Raw genomic sequence first — 15,830 nt, 5'->3', positions numbered from 1 at the left:
GGTGTCAGGAGGCTTTCAGCGGAGAGAGACTTTCAGCACAGGCGACCTTAGCAAAGCTCTGGACCTCCATCATCCACTCCCTCCGCGGCTGATGGGATCACGTGCAGGGAGAGTCCAGGGCTCGCCAGGAGCTCTGATGTCACTTCATGCGCACTTGGGGCAGCCAGGATCTATTTTTTGTGATGCAGGCAGGCAGCCCCAGTTGGCGATACACCCCCCCTCCCCATGGCTTCTCGCTCCCATCCCCCCTAGACCACCTTGAGAGGCTTGTATACATGATGTATTTGTGGCTTTGCATCAGCTCCAGCTAGTCTGTTGAGCATGAACACTCCGTTGTAATCAATTTTTTTGAGTAATATAATCAACCACATTTTACTTGAAAAAAAAACCTTCATTAGTTAATTACATAGCCCCAAAACTCAAATGCACTTAGTGTGTTTCAATGCCCCATATGCAAAATACCCACTTTTGGTTGGTTCCATCTCTGAATTTATTTTTTTTTTCAAGTAAAGTGTGGCTAATTATATTACTTCAAAGAAGTGCTCTTGCTTAACAAACTAGTTGGAGCTGATATAGAGTCGCAGAAATATCAAATATGCAGGCCTCTTAGGGCGGTCTAGGGGGGATGAGGGCAAGAAGCCATGGAGGAGAGGTGTATCACCATTTGGGGCTGCCTGCCTGCATCACGAAAAACAAGTCCTGATAGCCCCAAGTGCACATGAAGTGAAGATGGAGCTCCTAATGAGCTCAAGACCTGCACCTAGTCCCATCAGCCGTGAAGGGAGTGGATGATGGAGGCCCAGAGCTCTACCAAAGTCGCATGTACATAAAGTCTCTCTCCTCCAAAAACCTCTTGACACTGTGCCTTCCAGATGTGCCATCCACTGAGACTCCCTACGATCTCCCACACCTCAGAGTAATCTATTGTGGGCTCCAGTACCTGGCGGATGGGTAGAGCCTCCAAGCCGGCTACTACGCACGACCCAGCCTCAATAAGGAAAATTGTGTCCTGCATCCCAGCCTCATACAGGAGGTGACGACCCTGGCTGACTGCCTGCAAAAGCAAAAAGCTCCCCATGAGCTACATCCAAGGCTCGGTACTATGCGGCGGAGGATGCGGCATGCTCCTCTCTACGTTGGCTACGCTGCCTCACACGACCAGAGGCAATGCTTTGGATTTTCCAAAAGCTGTTGTGTGCGGCATTTACATCCTCCATCCTTCTCCATCTGGGCTAACCAACTCCCTACCGCCAGCCCTCAATGTGCCACCAGCCATACGAAATATGATACCCTCCTTGGCCTCCAGCTGTCCCATAGGTGGCGCCAGAAAGTCCATTGGAAAGCGTCCGTGATGCTGTGCTCCGCCCAGTACCTACTACGCAACAGTGCCCAATCCATGTCCTCTTGCATTACCACGTGTCTGATAATCCTGGCTGTGTACTCCAAGAACCTTGGTGGCTTCTTGGTGACCGCAATGGCCGGCCATAGCCACTCTCCTGGATCCCACTTTAGCTCATCAAGTGGTCTGCCCTCCCAAATCCAAAGGCGCCACTCCCAGAGCTCCTCCCAAAAAACATAGGGGTCCAGTCGCCATGTCTTCCCCTAAAGGCCCACCACCCGAATCCTCCTCCACGAAAGGACAGCTATCCCCTCATCTTGCTGCCCTCTGTCAAGGGCTAGACGACCCCCCCCCCCCCCCAAACAGTGAAGAAAGTCCCATGCGGGGCGTTACCCACTCTACCTGCAACCTATAGGGGGATACTTGGTGGTGAAAACTTAGCGGCCCATACCTCCCCGAGCTCTACCGGCTCTTGTACCGAGGGGCCAAGCCACTCTTGAGGTATTGCTGCATCAATCTCCCTTCTCCTCAACTCGACTCCTCTCTAGCAACCTGATGCCTGCTGCAACACCTCCTCGTCCACCAACCTATACACCTTCCGCCAGGTCTTGATGGCGCGAGCCCGGCCTCCCAACCAGCCCACTGGATGTGGGGATGCTTGCCGATCTATACCCCCTCTTGATCTCTGACTTGGGGGTTTCAAATCACTGGCTATCTCCTCCTAGCACCCTAGGGAGTTTTGAATAAGGGCCTTATGGAGGCCCTACCACACACGAAGTAAGCTACGTAGGAATGGGGATCTGGGGGGCGTGATCTGGGCCGTCGTGAAGATCCATGTCAAGGATTGTCTCCAATCCCTGCGGTTTGCAATCCTGGAGACCCTCCTGCAATAGGACCTTCCAGGTCTGCCCTCTTGGTGTGAAACCATGGACTACAAGCTTGCCCAAAAGGGCCATACTTTGATACTCTGGGTCAATGATCCCAAGCCCTCCCTTTGACCGATGCCGAATGATGGTCGCCCACGCCACCTTGGCCCGAGAGATCGAGTAGTTTTCTTCACGAATGACCACAATCGAGGTCCTTGACTCTTACATTGGTTTAGTGATTGCTTGCAATGAGACACAACCTAGTCGCATGTACCATATGATAGAGTTTCTTTCCAAGCCGAGTATTGAGGGCTTTGAGTTCCACTACTTCTCGGCTTTAGACATTGCACGAGAGCCTACGAGCACTGAGGATATGACTCTCTTTATGAGTTGTCGTGTTGACAGATGATTGATGGCCTTCCACACCTGAAGCTATCACGGGATATCTATAAAGCTTCTCAATTGGAAAAGCAGCATTGTAACCCACTCCCTTAGCAGTCTACAAATAGAGCTCAGATACCTCTTAGATTGAATCATGTTGATCTTTGTGGGCCAACATCCACCACCACCTTAAACAATGCACTATACTTCTTTTTTATTGTGAATGATTATTCTAGCTACATGTGGGTATGCTTTCTCAAGCATAAGTCCAGTGCCTTCACATATTTTTCTACTAGGGTGCTACTAGTGCATAACTAGATTGGTTGTCGTATACGATGCATGAGAAGTGACAATGGGGGCAAGTTCACCTTCCATGAGTATTCCAAGTTTCTACAAGAGCATGGCATCTCACGCCAACTTACCTCTACCAACTTCCCTTCACTGAATGGAGTCATAGAGCATAGAAACCAGACCATCATGAACATGGCATGCTCTATGTTGTTCATAGTAGAGCTTCTTAAGTGCCTTTGGATCAAGGCAGTTAACACTTCGGTGTACATCCTCAACCAATGTCCAACTATGGTTGTCCCTCAAAGGACTTCGTATGAGGAGTATTTATTCAATTCATTGGTCTAGCATTCTCATTTAGAGGAGGCATAGGCTAAGTATTCCAGCAAGATTTTTATTTTTCTCCAAATGGGCCTATGATGTCTACCAATCCCATGTGTTTGACATACACCTAGAAAAAAAACACCTCACTGTCATCTTCAACCACATCACCAATACATCTAATGCTCACTTTTAGACTATTATAAACTTTAAGAGGTCCCTGAATTGCCAAGAGTTCTTTAAGAAACATTCGAATGTATGCTCCCCATGCACATAGAATCACTCGGTGATCATGGTTTGCCACATGATTGAATGTGGAATAATACCCTCTTCCAATCTTGTTACCATCAAGTCAAATACAGATGCTGTCAATTTTCCTTCAAAAGAAACCAATACGAATTTCCAACGATCTAAAATCCATTTCCATATGCCTTCATACATTGACACACGTGACAGCCAAAAAATTGTTCAGGGCTTATATTTTTTGATATGGAATTCCCTTTCAGGGATGCTTTGCATTTTGCATTTTGCCTTGGGATATTTTATTGGGAGGAATCATATTTATAGAAATTTTCTCGTCTGAGGAAAAAAAAAAGATTGTCAAGGACTGCTTTTGCTCAAAGAAAACAGCCAGTAAGGTAGCTTCCCCTGCTAGCACATGATACTATATATTAAAAATTTTGACCTCCATGCATCTTTGGAGTACAGATCAAGTCAACCTTTAGCAAGTGTGCGTGTGCAGGTGCGTGTGTGCAAGCACACATTTTTGGTAAAACCAGATGAATGGAATATATCAATGAGAAAGACATTTAATGCTCAATGCAAACATAACATGTATCAAAAACACTAAGAAAATAGCAAATACGGTTGCTGCTCTAACACCTGAAGAGGACTAAATACACTTGCGCATGTGGACATACATTCCTTTTTGGTGAAATGAGCGGAATGAATTATGTTAATGTACAGTATGTGTTATGCTCATTCAGAGCACAGACAACACAGAAGAGAGGTTGCACAGTACCACACAAAAGAGGTCTGACAGAGCCCCAAAAAAGCTGTATACAAGAGCAGTAAAAGACCAGTCCTGCGAAGCCTATTCTTCCTGGAAACTGCCAGGAACTGCCAGGGTTCCTACTCTGGGCTCTTCCTTTGGCTGCAGATCTTCCCTTACAGCTATGTCTTCCTCTTCTCCCTTTCTTGCTGTGTGCAAGTTTCTGTTCACCGGCAGTAATCTCTGCGTGCACAGATGTGCATGTGTGCGTGCACATGTGTGCACCTGCATTTGTCATGCACACACATGTTTGACCTTTGCTGCTGCAGCAGCCATGGCAGAGCCCAACTGGGCAGAGTGCAAGCTGAGAAGAGCAGCATGCAGACCTCCAGAAATCAGATCACAACTTCATGCATGTGAACACACATATTATTACAAGCTGCATCCATCCACAAACACCCCATATAGATACACATGCATGCATACACACATTGAATCAATTAAGCAATAAACATTTAGGTCTTATTATTAAATTTCAAAATCAGTTCTTGAAACAGCAGGAGCATACATAAAAGAGCACTCTCAACTTAAGTGTTTATCCATCTTAAGCATTAGAAATATAGACCAAGCACATACCTGGGTTGCTTCATCAATTACACATGCGTGAAATGAGCAGTCTGTCAAAACATTATCTCCGGCTCCAATACAAGTGGCAGCTATAACATCTGCCCTAAAGGTCAAAACAATAAAAGAATTACTCAAAAATACTACTGATGCAGAGACATTATATGCTTATTCTGCAACTATAACAGACTTATAGTACGAAGCTGCAAACCTGTCAAGCACATCCTTCACAGCCCTCCGTTCTAGCTCCTCAGCTTTTTCCCATAATTTTTTATTTTTTTGTAGTGCAGCTTCTCTCTTAAAATCAAGTGCTTTCTTCGTCAAAGGATGATGGGCAATATGAGCATCAATTGTACATTGCCGAAATTCCTCTTTTACCTTCACATTACTGGAACATGAAAATCTCTCTCTCTCTCTCTCTCTCTCTCTCTCTCTCTCTCTCTCTCTCTCTCTCTCTCTCTCTCTCAGTTTGTGTGTACTTGCAGGTCTCTCTCACTCAGTCATGAGCAGTCATGATCAGAGAATGCAGTCGTTCTCTCTCGCATGCTGGCCTGAATGAATGAATGCAGTCGTGAGCAGGGTCTCTCGCATGCTGGTTAGCAGGGAATGCAGTCGTGTGAGCAGTCTCTCGCACACTGGTTTGAATGAATGCAGTCGTCGTAAAAGATTACTGGGCTTGCAAAAATTTAGTGAGGGGTTGGGGAAACCCTGGAAATTTGCAGGAATTTGAAGGAAATCGCAGAAATTGCTCTGATCCGACAAAACAAAGTACAAGTTGAGTGGCTTTGCACACAGTGTATGAGAGATGGGTAATGTAGACAAATGCAAGTATCAAACCGTGGAAAATGAATATATGGGAGACGAATCTGATCAAGAACTAACACAACCGTCCATGCAAGCAATGTTCAACACCCCTTCTAAGAACACACGGTACAAGACGTATGGCCATAGGGTCCGTGATTGGACCATCTCTCCAACATCTGACAGGCATGGAAAGACTTCACACACCACGAATGAAAAGAAATACGAAGAAATTCATCTCATGATTCGCTCTGAACTACAAATTATGAGGCAAGTATTAGAGAAAGAATACGAGAGCAGGTCAAAGTCGAACTGATAGTAAATCAGAGGGCAGAAATGCAAGACGTGCAGATAAGATTAAGAATGACCTACAAGCACAAATGTTGTCCGAAATGCACACACTGAAAACTGAAATGCTGAAAGTTGTAGATGCCTACAAAGCTGAAATCTTAGAACTGGGAAAAGAATTGAATACATTTAAGAAAAAATAAATGAACACACAAGAAGAACTACAAAAAGAGAAAGAGGCCTTGAAGGCATGTGAAAGGGAGGTTCATTCATGGGTAGAAGTGGCAAAGACAACACAGAAGCAGATAGCAGAAGCCAGCCCATCGATTGAGGCAATAAAAAAGAATAAGGGAACATCAGTGAACAAGACTGAAGTAATGAATGCTACCTTGGAAAAAGAGGCTAGGAGACGGACTAGGGTTTTACATGAGAAGAGCAGCCCACTAGAAGATGCTAAGACACTTGCTGACAAAATTGAGCCTTTAAACGTACCTATCGTTAGTGCTTGGAGAGTGGGGAAAGAAAACTTCAAGGTATTGTTTAGAATACCAAGAGGACTCATCTTCCTTGTGTTTGGAGTAACAAGTACCTGCAAGCACAAATGTTGTCTGAAATTGTCCACTTAAAATTGAAGTGCAAAAAATGATGGAAGCTTGTAAATCTAAAACCTTGGACTTGAGGGAACAATTAAATACATTTAGTAAAAAAGAAGCAAATGTGCATGAATAACTACAAAAGGAGAAAGAGGCACTGAAGGCATATGAAAGGGACATCCACTCATGGGCAGAAGTGACAAAGACAGCACAAAAGCAAGTAGAGGAGACCAGCCCATTGATTGAGGTGGTAAAGAAAAACAAAGGAACATCAGTGTGCAGTTTGAACAAGACTAAGGTAGTGAATGCCTCTCTGGAAGAAGAGGCCAGGAGACAAGCTAGGGCATTACATGTGCGAGTAGTAGGATGGGATGAGCAAGGCATCCCACAGGAAGATGATAAGACACTAGCAATTCCCATCCCCGTTCTAGCCCTCAAACTGTCCCAATCCCATCCCCTTGTTAGAGCCCCCTCTAATGGTGACAAGGGATGATTCTAGTCCCTATCCTTGTCCCCGTTCCTGTTCCCAAAACCTGTCCCATGTCACTATGCATACTATACCATGAAGATCTCAAAGGGGTAGTGCAGGTAATGAAGAGAGATGATACACAATACTTATGGCTCAAGACACATGCAGGGAGATTATGGAATATATCCATTGCAATATGCTACTTTCCTATGGCAAACTTGACATATGCCACACAAGATGGATCCCTCTTTGATATATTTTATACGGATATTATGAGATATGCTAGCATTGGGGATATACTATTAGTGGGGGATTTCAATGCATGCATTGGAGTAGACACAGTGACTTTTATATGCATGATAATGCCATGCTCAAGGAAATCGACATAGATGCAATAGGGCTACATAGTAGAAGCTAGAACAAAGAAGTGAGCAACTATGGGACATATCTATTGGCCTTGGAAAGTGCACATAGACTAGTCATCTTTGATAGTCTACTGCAATGGCCAAGTTCAAACACTCTGACATGTTGGAATCACAAAGGAGGGGCAAGCACTAAGCACTACCTAATAGGCTCAGTAGGATTGATAATAGACATCCAAAACTTTAAGGTATCTAAGAGACCAATTGACATGGCAGCAAATCATGCTATTCTAAAATTTGCAATCTCTTGTGGACATATGAGAGATGGAATACCATGCCTCCCTAAACATCCCAAATATTGCTTTTTAGAGGATACCTCACACATTTATAGTGGCTCTTTATAGACTAGTTTACACACATTGGATTTGAGTAGATCGTTGGAGGAATGCACAAAGGACTTAGTAGAGCCTTGCATAGGTCAGCCATGTATGCATTTCCACACAACTTGCCCCGATGTAGACCCACATGCTCTACTGCTCCCCAAAATAGTTGGTATAATGATGAGTGAAGAGTTACTAGCACTAACTTATAGAGTAAGGTGAAACTATGCACTTCGACATATCCTCAAGGACACTCGTCAAATGCATTGTGCGGAAGAAGAGAGACTACTTGTTGAAAGCAAAGCCTTTATCACACTGACTAGCACTCCACCGTGGGGAACCACCCTAGACATAGCCACAAAGAGATGCAAAGTCCGTCCTCCACGTCTAGCCAGTCCATGCCCCTGTAGAAGGCATCATCTGCAAATACAAAGAATACTATACTGTCATTGGGGATCACATATCACCACTTCAATTTCTCTATGCTAGATAGACCCATGAGAGATATCTTAGGATAATAGTGCTTCCCGAGCAATTTCACATTGTATCTGGCTTAGACTTCATTTTGTACTCATCAACTATGTATTGTTTATTGTTCATTTTCCATTTAGTTATTCATAGCATTAGATGACAGCTATCTTGGGACTTCGAAAAATTCTATGACCTTCTAGATGTAGCACTTTGGTCTCATAGGTCGATTTGGTCGATTCATTCCTTCCGGCATTCTATCACTCTCTTCCATCTCTCGATTGGTGATCACACCCCATCTAGAGGACATTTCAGTTCGTGGTCTTCATCTCTCCCTGCACTAGGCACCCTATCTCCTTCACCTTCTAGGCTGCATTTTGGTTTGCATATTCACTTCGTCCACTTGGCGACCATCTCCACCATTTGGCGACAGATTGTACCTACATTTCTGGTTGCAGATTCTCTTCCTCCTGTTACACTTATCATGTTCCTCCTAAGTTCTGATGTGAACACTCCCTTATCCCATGGGCACTTTTTACCTTCTAGATAGAGAAGGGTTTTTTCCCCGTGTTAACACCCATCAATGGGTGTGATACTTAGTACCTTAGGGATTGTACTTTCATCCATTCTCATATAGTGGATTTAACATTCCCGCACTCTCTTCTCTCTTGTTGTTCACTGTGACTATGTGTGAGTGTGCGCATGTTGCTGAATCCTAACCTAATAGTGGTATCAGAGCATACCTCTCCTCAGCCATCGCCATACACTTTTCTCTCTTGTTCACTTGTTCACTGTGACTATGTGTGAGTGTGCGCATGTTGCTGAATCCTAACCTAATAGTGGTATCAGAGCATACCTCTTCTCAACCATCCCCGCCACCATTGCTGCCATTGAGCCTCACACTTGACTACCTTCTTGTGTACTGATTGCTGTTCCAGCTATCCATCTGCTTAGCCTGCATCAATTTGAACTTGTGCCAAAATCGTAAGGTTCAGCCTGTGCTGACAGCCTCAAAAACTGCCCCGACAAACTCTATGTTGACCAGCAGTCTCGTTATATGTGCCGCCAGTCTGCTTCACACTGCTGCCAATAGTTCTACGCTGAGTTGACAGTCCATGACAGCTGATCGACAGCCCCTTTCTCCTCTGACAGTTCCGTCTCATCACCCAAAGTTTGTCCACGTCACGCTGCCCCCCGATAGCACAATCTTGTCACGTGCAACCTGTGCACCTCCACATCACACTGCTCATTCCAGGCACTGACAAGTTTCTGGTTTTGCTGTCCCCCTTAAGATAGTGATTCAATATGCAGGTGCTGATTCTCGATTACTGTTATTGCCTGACATATTTTCCGTGAATTTCACAACTTAATCTTCAATTACTTCATCTCCACCAATGCCTGTTCGTGCACAATCCCCCAAAATCTGGGGGATTTTGCAGCAGGTATCAATTTTTCCCAAATTTCTTCAAAAGTTTTGGGGCTTTTGCCTAAAAACTCCAAATCTCACTAGAATTGTGGGGATTTTGCATTCTGAGCTCAGAAATGGCTCGGTCTTGTGCCAAAATTTGGGGATTTTGTGAAACCAATTACACCTTTTACACCGACACCAAAAAATTATGAGTTTTGGGTATTTTCTTTGCTTTATTTTTGTTTTGCAAGTACATTTTACTTTGGACAGAAACTGGTTATTTAAAAAAACCAAAAATTTCAACAAGCAATGGTAGGGAAAAATGATTTGCTCAACATGTTTGGGGACTCGGACAAATTGGGTGGTCCTAATTATCTCATGTGGGCATACATGATGAGGCATGTACTTGTTGCCGAGCACCTTTGGGTTATGTATATGGTTCAGAAGTTAGGCCTACAGGCCCAACTGTATAGAATGTCACAAGTTCTCCTAGCTCATCCACAATCACCAATGGATCTTCAACTCTAGCTCCTCCTACATCTCTCACAATAGATCACTTGAAATGGAATGGGTGTGATGTCCAAGTCATGCTTTGATTACACTTTTGTACAAGAGATGGATTATCCTGCATACTTAGTCATGCATAACACCAAGGATGCTCGAGATAAGCTTGCTTCATTGTATCAAGTGCACAATGCGGCTTGTGTAGCCTATTTGCATAAGTAGCTTGCTGCTTGACATGGAGCACATGATAGAGGGTGATTCTATGGACGCATACATTACACGAGTCAAGGACATTACAAAGCAACTTGCTAATATTGATGAAATCATTCCCAATGCATCTCTTGTATCTATGGTCTTGGGTAGTCTACCTAATACTTATCAGAGCATACACTTTGTTTACTTGCAAAAGGAGATGCTAATGCATACACATTAGATGCATTGGTATCATTATTGTTGCAAGAACAGCAATCAAGGCTGAATTGCTCTAATATAAGTGTGGATAATCAAGCATTTGTAGCCAACCATCAAAACAAAGGGAAGTTATGGCAACCCTCAAACTCAAAGGGAAAAGGCAAAGTAGCTTCTTCTATGGACTCTTCAAGCACCAAGGATGATGGTGCTACAAAAAAAAGGTGCAATTATTGTAGAAAGAAGGGGCACATTATTGAAGAATGCAAAAAGAGGATGTCAAGTAAAAAGAAGAAATGATTAAGCATGAGTGTTGTTGAAAATTCAACAAACGCGAAGGATGCAACCACACATTTAACAAGCTTGTGGACATTGATCTGTCTTATGCCTTTGTTGTGCATTGCTCGTATGATCCTTCTTCACAGAAGCATGGTCTTTCAGTTGCTGAAAGTTGCAGCATATGGTATTTTGACAGTGGAGCTTCTAAGTACATAACGTCCTTTTGTCACTTGTTTGTATCGTATGCAGATGTACAAAAGGGGGGATCCGTTGTATGCACAAACAATGCTTCGTATGCAATTCAAGGTGTTAGTCGAATTCCCATTATTGCAATGGATGGAAAAACTATCATGATTTAAAAAGTCTTGTATCTGCCACGTATTCAAAAAATTTTACTTTTAGTTTTAGCCACCACCATCGCATGTGTTGGTTTTGTGGTTAAATTCCACATGGATCAATACAATGTCTATGACTGTAGTGATGGGGATGCCCTCATTGTCACTAGTACTTCACACAATGGACTCTATCAGCTTGATTTATATGAGAGGAAAGCATTAGAGGATGCATCACATGTTGATGCCACCCTTGTGGATGACATTGAATTATAGCATGCTCAATTTGGTCATCTTAATTATGGTAATTTGCTTCACTTAAAAAGCAAAAATATGGTGCTTGATCTCCCTCCGTTGAAAGCATCTCCTCACATTGTAAGTGAAAGTTGTGTACTTGGAAAAATGCATTGTGCTTCATTTTCCAAGGGTGGTTCTATGCATTCTAATTAGAAATTATAGCTTGTGCATAGTAATGTTTGTGGGCCCATGTGCGTTAAATCCATCGAAGGACACTTGTACTTTGTTATATTTATTGATGACATGACTCGTCATTATTGGGCATATGCTTTGAAGCACAAATCCGAAGTGTTGCGTGCTTTAAAGCATTCTTGGCCTTGGCTGAAAATGGCAATGGATGCAAGCTAATTACACTGCATACCGATCAAGGGGGGGAATATATGTCACGGGAGTTCAACTCCTTTTTAGTTGAAAGGGGTATTATATTGGTGTACTACGCCTTACACACCTTTAAAAAATGGTTAAAAAATTGTACTTTGATAGAAATGGCACATTGTATGCTATCACACAATAAGCTACCCCCAAAGTTTTGGCTTGATGCTATCATGTGTGCAATATATATGCTAAATTGCAACCAACTAAAGCATTGGCTAAATGTACACCTTATGAGGCTTGGAATGGCTAGAAACCAGTGGTGTCACATATCCATGTCTTTGGTTGTTTGGCATATTCTTTGGTGTCACAGCCATGAATTCATAAACTAGAAGACAAGGCTCTCAAAAGCATTTTTATTAGTTTAGTGCAGAAAGTAAAGGGTACCACTTGTACCAACCCTCCAACAAAATTTTGGTTAGTACAGATGTCATATTCGGTAAACATACTGGTCAGTCTTTCATGGACTGCAAAAGTTAGCCCAATGTGGGGTCTATGGACATGTTTGACAGTTTGTTGCCTTTATTTCAATAAAGTGAACCTGATTTTGGTCAATTTCAGCAACCTATTAAGGGTTTACAGCAACAAAATCAGTAGCAAACACATGTTGAACAGCAACTTAATTTTCAGCCCATTGATCAAGACATTGCTGATTGTGAAGTGGCCGCTGAGAGGGCTGCTATTCGGGAAGCTAAAATAGTCCCTAGATGGCTGTTAAAACATTAGGGAACAACAAACAACTCATTCCTCTTCCTCCTAGAACTAGACCAACCACTCACCATACACAGGGTAACTTGGTTGCGTAGGTACTTGTAGCTATTGCATGCAATGAAGAACCTATTTCTCTACATGATGCTTTACAAAATAAACTTTGGATGGCGCTATGCAATTAGAGTTAAACTCTATTGATAAAAATTGGCACATGGAAGTTGTGTGACTTGCTTGTTGGCAAGCGTGCTATAAGCACTAAGTGGATTTGCAAATTGAAATGCAGACTAATGGTAGCATTGATCGTTACAAGGCACCTCTTGTTGCCAATGGGTGTACCCAATAGCATGGGATTGACTATGATGAGACAACTTTTGCACCCACTTCATGTATAAGCACCATTCGCAGTGTCATTGCTTTGGCTACTCATTATGATTGGCATGTGCATCAATTGGATGTGAAAGCTGCTTTTCTGAATGATGATCTTCATGAGGAGGTTTATGTTACTTAACCTACTAGCTTTGTTCAAAAAGGATGGGGATAGCCACTTGATTCTCATTCTTAATGTGGATGACATGTTGTTTACTAGACCTCATGAGACACATATTTGAGCTTTAAAAGCTGAATTGTAGCATGCGTTTGATGTGACAAATCTTGGCCACTTGCACTACTATCTTGGCATACAATTTGCTGTAGTTGACGGGCGCATTATTTTGCAATAGTCTAGGTACATTGGGCAGCTTCTTGAGCATTTTCAAATGCAAAACTTCAAGCCTATCTCTACTCCCATTGAGACAAGCCACAAGTTTACACTTGAGGATGCAAGAGAACCTTTTGATACTTCTCTTTATCAGCAAGCTGTAGGCTTTTTATTGCATTTGCGTAATACCCGGCCATATATTTAGTTTGGGGTCTCTCAGTTGGCACGCTTTATGCACAGCCGTGGTACTACACAATGGCAAGCAATTAAACATGTCTTTTGTTATCTCAAAGGCACCCAAACATTGTGCCTTTTCTATCCTACAGGTACTACTCTTTGCTTGCATGCATTTAAAGACAATGATTGGGCTGGTTGTTTTGACATGAGGGTGTCCACTAGTGGCAATTGTTTCGTGCTTGGTGATTCATGCATTTCTTGGCTAAGCAAGAAGCAATCTGTAGTGGCCACATCTAGTTGTGAAGTTGAATGCATGGCAACATTTACAGTTACATTAGAATGTGTATGGCTCAATTGCCTTTTGGTCGATCTTAGTGTGGGACAACAGTCACCCACTCCTATCTATACTAACAACGAGAGTGCCATGGCAGTTACAACAAATCCAATTTTTCATGCTCCCACTAAACGCATTGAGGTACATTATCATTATGTTAGAGAAAGGCTCCATGCAGGGAAGATTGACTTGGTTTATGTCCCTATGCAAGACAACTTGGCATATGTGTTTACGAAAGCTCTCTCTAGAGAAGCTTGAAGCCTTTCACAAGGCTCTCAGCTTGACACCATTTGGGGATTGATCTATCTATTCCCTGTATACATTCACTCGAGGGGGGTTTGATATACTTATCATGTTCCTTCTCTATGTAGCAATAGCGCTGTCCACCTAGCGTCAACCTCTCAGGCTGTGTTTTGCAGTCTAACACTTCCTTGGCATAGGTGTGATAGCTCCGATAGGCATCTCCTACTTCAATCACTTGCATTTTTGCAATTCCTACTCCATCAAGGACTAGATTTCTTCATCTTCTAGGCCATCCTTTTGATCCTCATCTTCTAGAGTACATGTTCGTAGCTAGTGATCTTCGTCCTCAACTCTAATGGCATTTGAGGACTACATTTCACTCCCTCAAGAGCTGTCCTTCATCTTCAAATTACTTCCACATCCCATTGCTTCGAGGACTATCTTTACCTCCCTTCACTCTGTGTAGATTCCCTTCAACTGTTGCCACCTAATTTAGATTGGATAATGCAGTCATCTTTAGAGCTTAGGCTCCATTGTATCAACTTTGTTCACTTAGCATAATTCAGTGTTTCATCATCTTCTTCTTCTATGTTTTTGAAGTTTCTCTTCTCTCTCCGTGTTTTCCGTACATAAACCCTACTATCTCTTTGGTTTGCTTTCATAGCAGTCATTTCTTGACATGGTATCAGAGCATACCTCTACTCTTGCATGGTATCATAGCTAGAGGTGCTTAGAGAGCCACAAAGATCCTCTACATCTAAGAAGGCAAAGACAGGTTGTGGGTTCAACATCATCTTTTGATTTCCCTTATTTATTTTTGTTGCATCATCAAGAGATACCCTTCTCTTCTTCTCCCTCCCACCCTCCCCTTTCTGAGTTGACACACTAGTACCATGGCTTCTCCACCAATAGATGGAAAGTCTGCTAGATGCTCCTATTGCACCAAAAGTGGTCATACCACCAAATACCTTCCACTTTGACCTTTGCTCCCAACACCATCGAGGTGTATACGGGAATCCCTTGTGCCACATCTCCTTTGTGGGCCATGAGATTGTTATGCATCGGCTATTAAAGTATTACCCTCAAGGCAATAAGACACATTAGATTCGCACTAAGTCCTTATGAGTAAAAGGAGGCTCCTTAGTTACAATGACCTCTTGGAGACCGTTGCAATGTGGTATAGAAGTTTCCCCCACCTATTTTTGGGTCCAATGGCTTCCATGACCACGAGCTATGGTTTTGCAATCTACTCTATCAAGAGACAATGATTGTTGGATATGCCTTCTCGTCAATCCACTCCTTCAAGAGAGAAGGGTTGTTTACCTCCTTCCTCTTCTTTGACTCTCCAGTCAGCTCCACTAAGAGACAGTGACTATTGTCCACCCATGCATCCCTAGAAGCTTCCTATTTTCTCACATCCCTTGTTTTGCTCCATGGAGACGGACTCTGATGCGGGCATTGAGGAGATTCTATGTGATAGCCCTCCCTCCAGTCCCTCTACTACTTGAGTTCGATGAGGCTACCTCTAGAAGCTACCTAGCCTTTGTTCCATTGAAGCCTCAGATACCTTCTTTGGCACCACTGACAGCATTTCCTTCGTCTTTTGATGTTTTGGAGGCCGTGATCCATGAGTTTCTTGTTCCTCGTCTCTCTCAGAGGAGGATTCCACAAGGGATCCAAAAGGGGGGCATATTTCTTCTTCAGAGGGAGATCCCATTTCTTTGCTTCAAAGGGGGTCCCTACTCATCCTATGGTTCTTCACACAACCTTTACCTTCTAGGGGTGGTTGACGTTTCCCTACCATCTCACCCATCCCCATTGATTCCAAGTGATATTTAGGCTCTATAAGTTCTTTCTAGTTCGGGGATTTGGATGTTTCAGCCATGGCTTGGTGGCT

At 43.2% G+C, this 15,830-nt stretch overlaps 1 protein-coding gene across 3 annotated transcripts in view; it reads right to left on the bottom strand.

Moving 5' to 3' along the window:
- LOC148021423 (uncharacterized) overlaps nucleotides 1-15,830 on the bottom strand; it is a 128,481-nt gene that overhangs the window by 30,629 nt on the left and 82,022 nt on the right. For all 3 annotated transcript variants that reach the window (XM_087699292.1, XM_087699291.1, XM_087699293.1), the window contains exons 7-8: nucleotides 5,022-5,188; nucleotides 4,823-4,916 (exon numbers count right to left, since the gene is read on the bottom strand). In XM_087699292.1, coding sequence (XP_087555418.1) covers nucleotides 4,823-4,916; nucleotides 5,022-5,188 — 261 coding nt within the window. The remainder of the gene's footprint in view (nucleotides 1-4,822; nucleotides 4,917-5,021; nucleotides 5,189-15,830) is intronic.

The sequence above is a fragment of the Lygodium microphyllum genome, chromosome 18 (genome assembly GCF_053477565.2).
Source record: "Lygodium microphyllum isolate KBCC chromosome 18, Lygodium_microphyllum_v1.1.10, whole genome shotgun sequence".
Classification (NCBI taxonomy): Eukaryota; Viridiplantae; Streptophyta; class Polypodiopsida; order Schizaeales; family Lygodiaceae; genus Lygodium; species Lygodium microphyllum.
The sequence above is the reverse complement of the archived record's forward strand: the minus strand, read 5'-3'. Positions and strand labels throughout refer to the sequence as shown.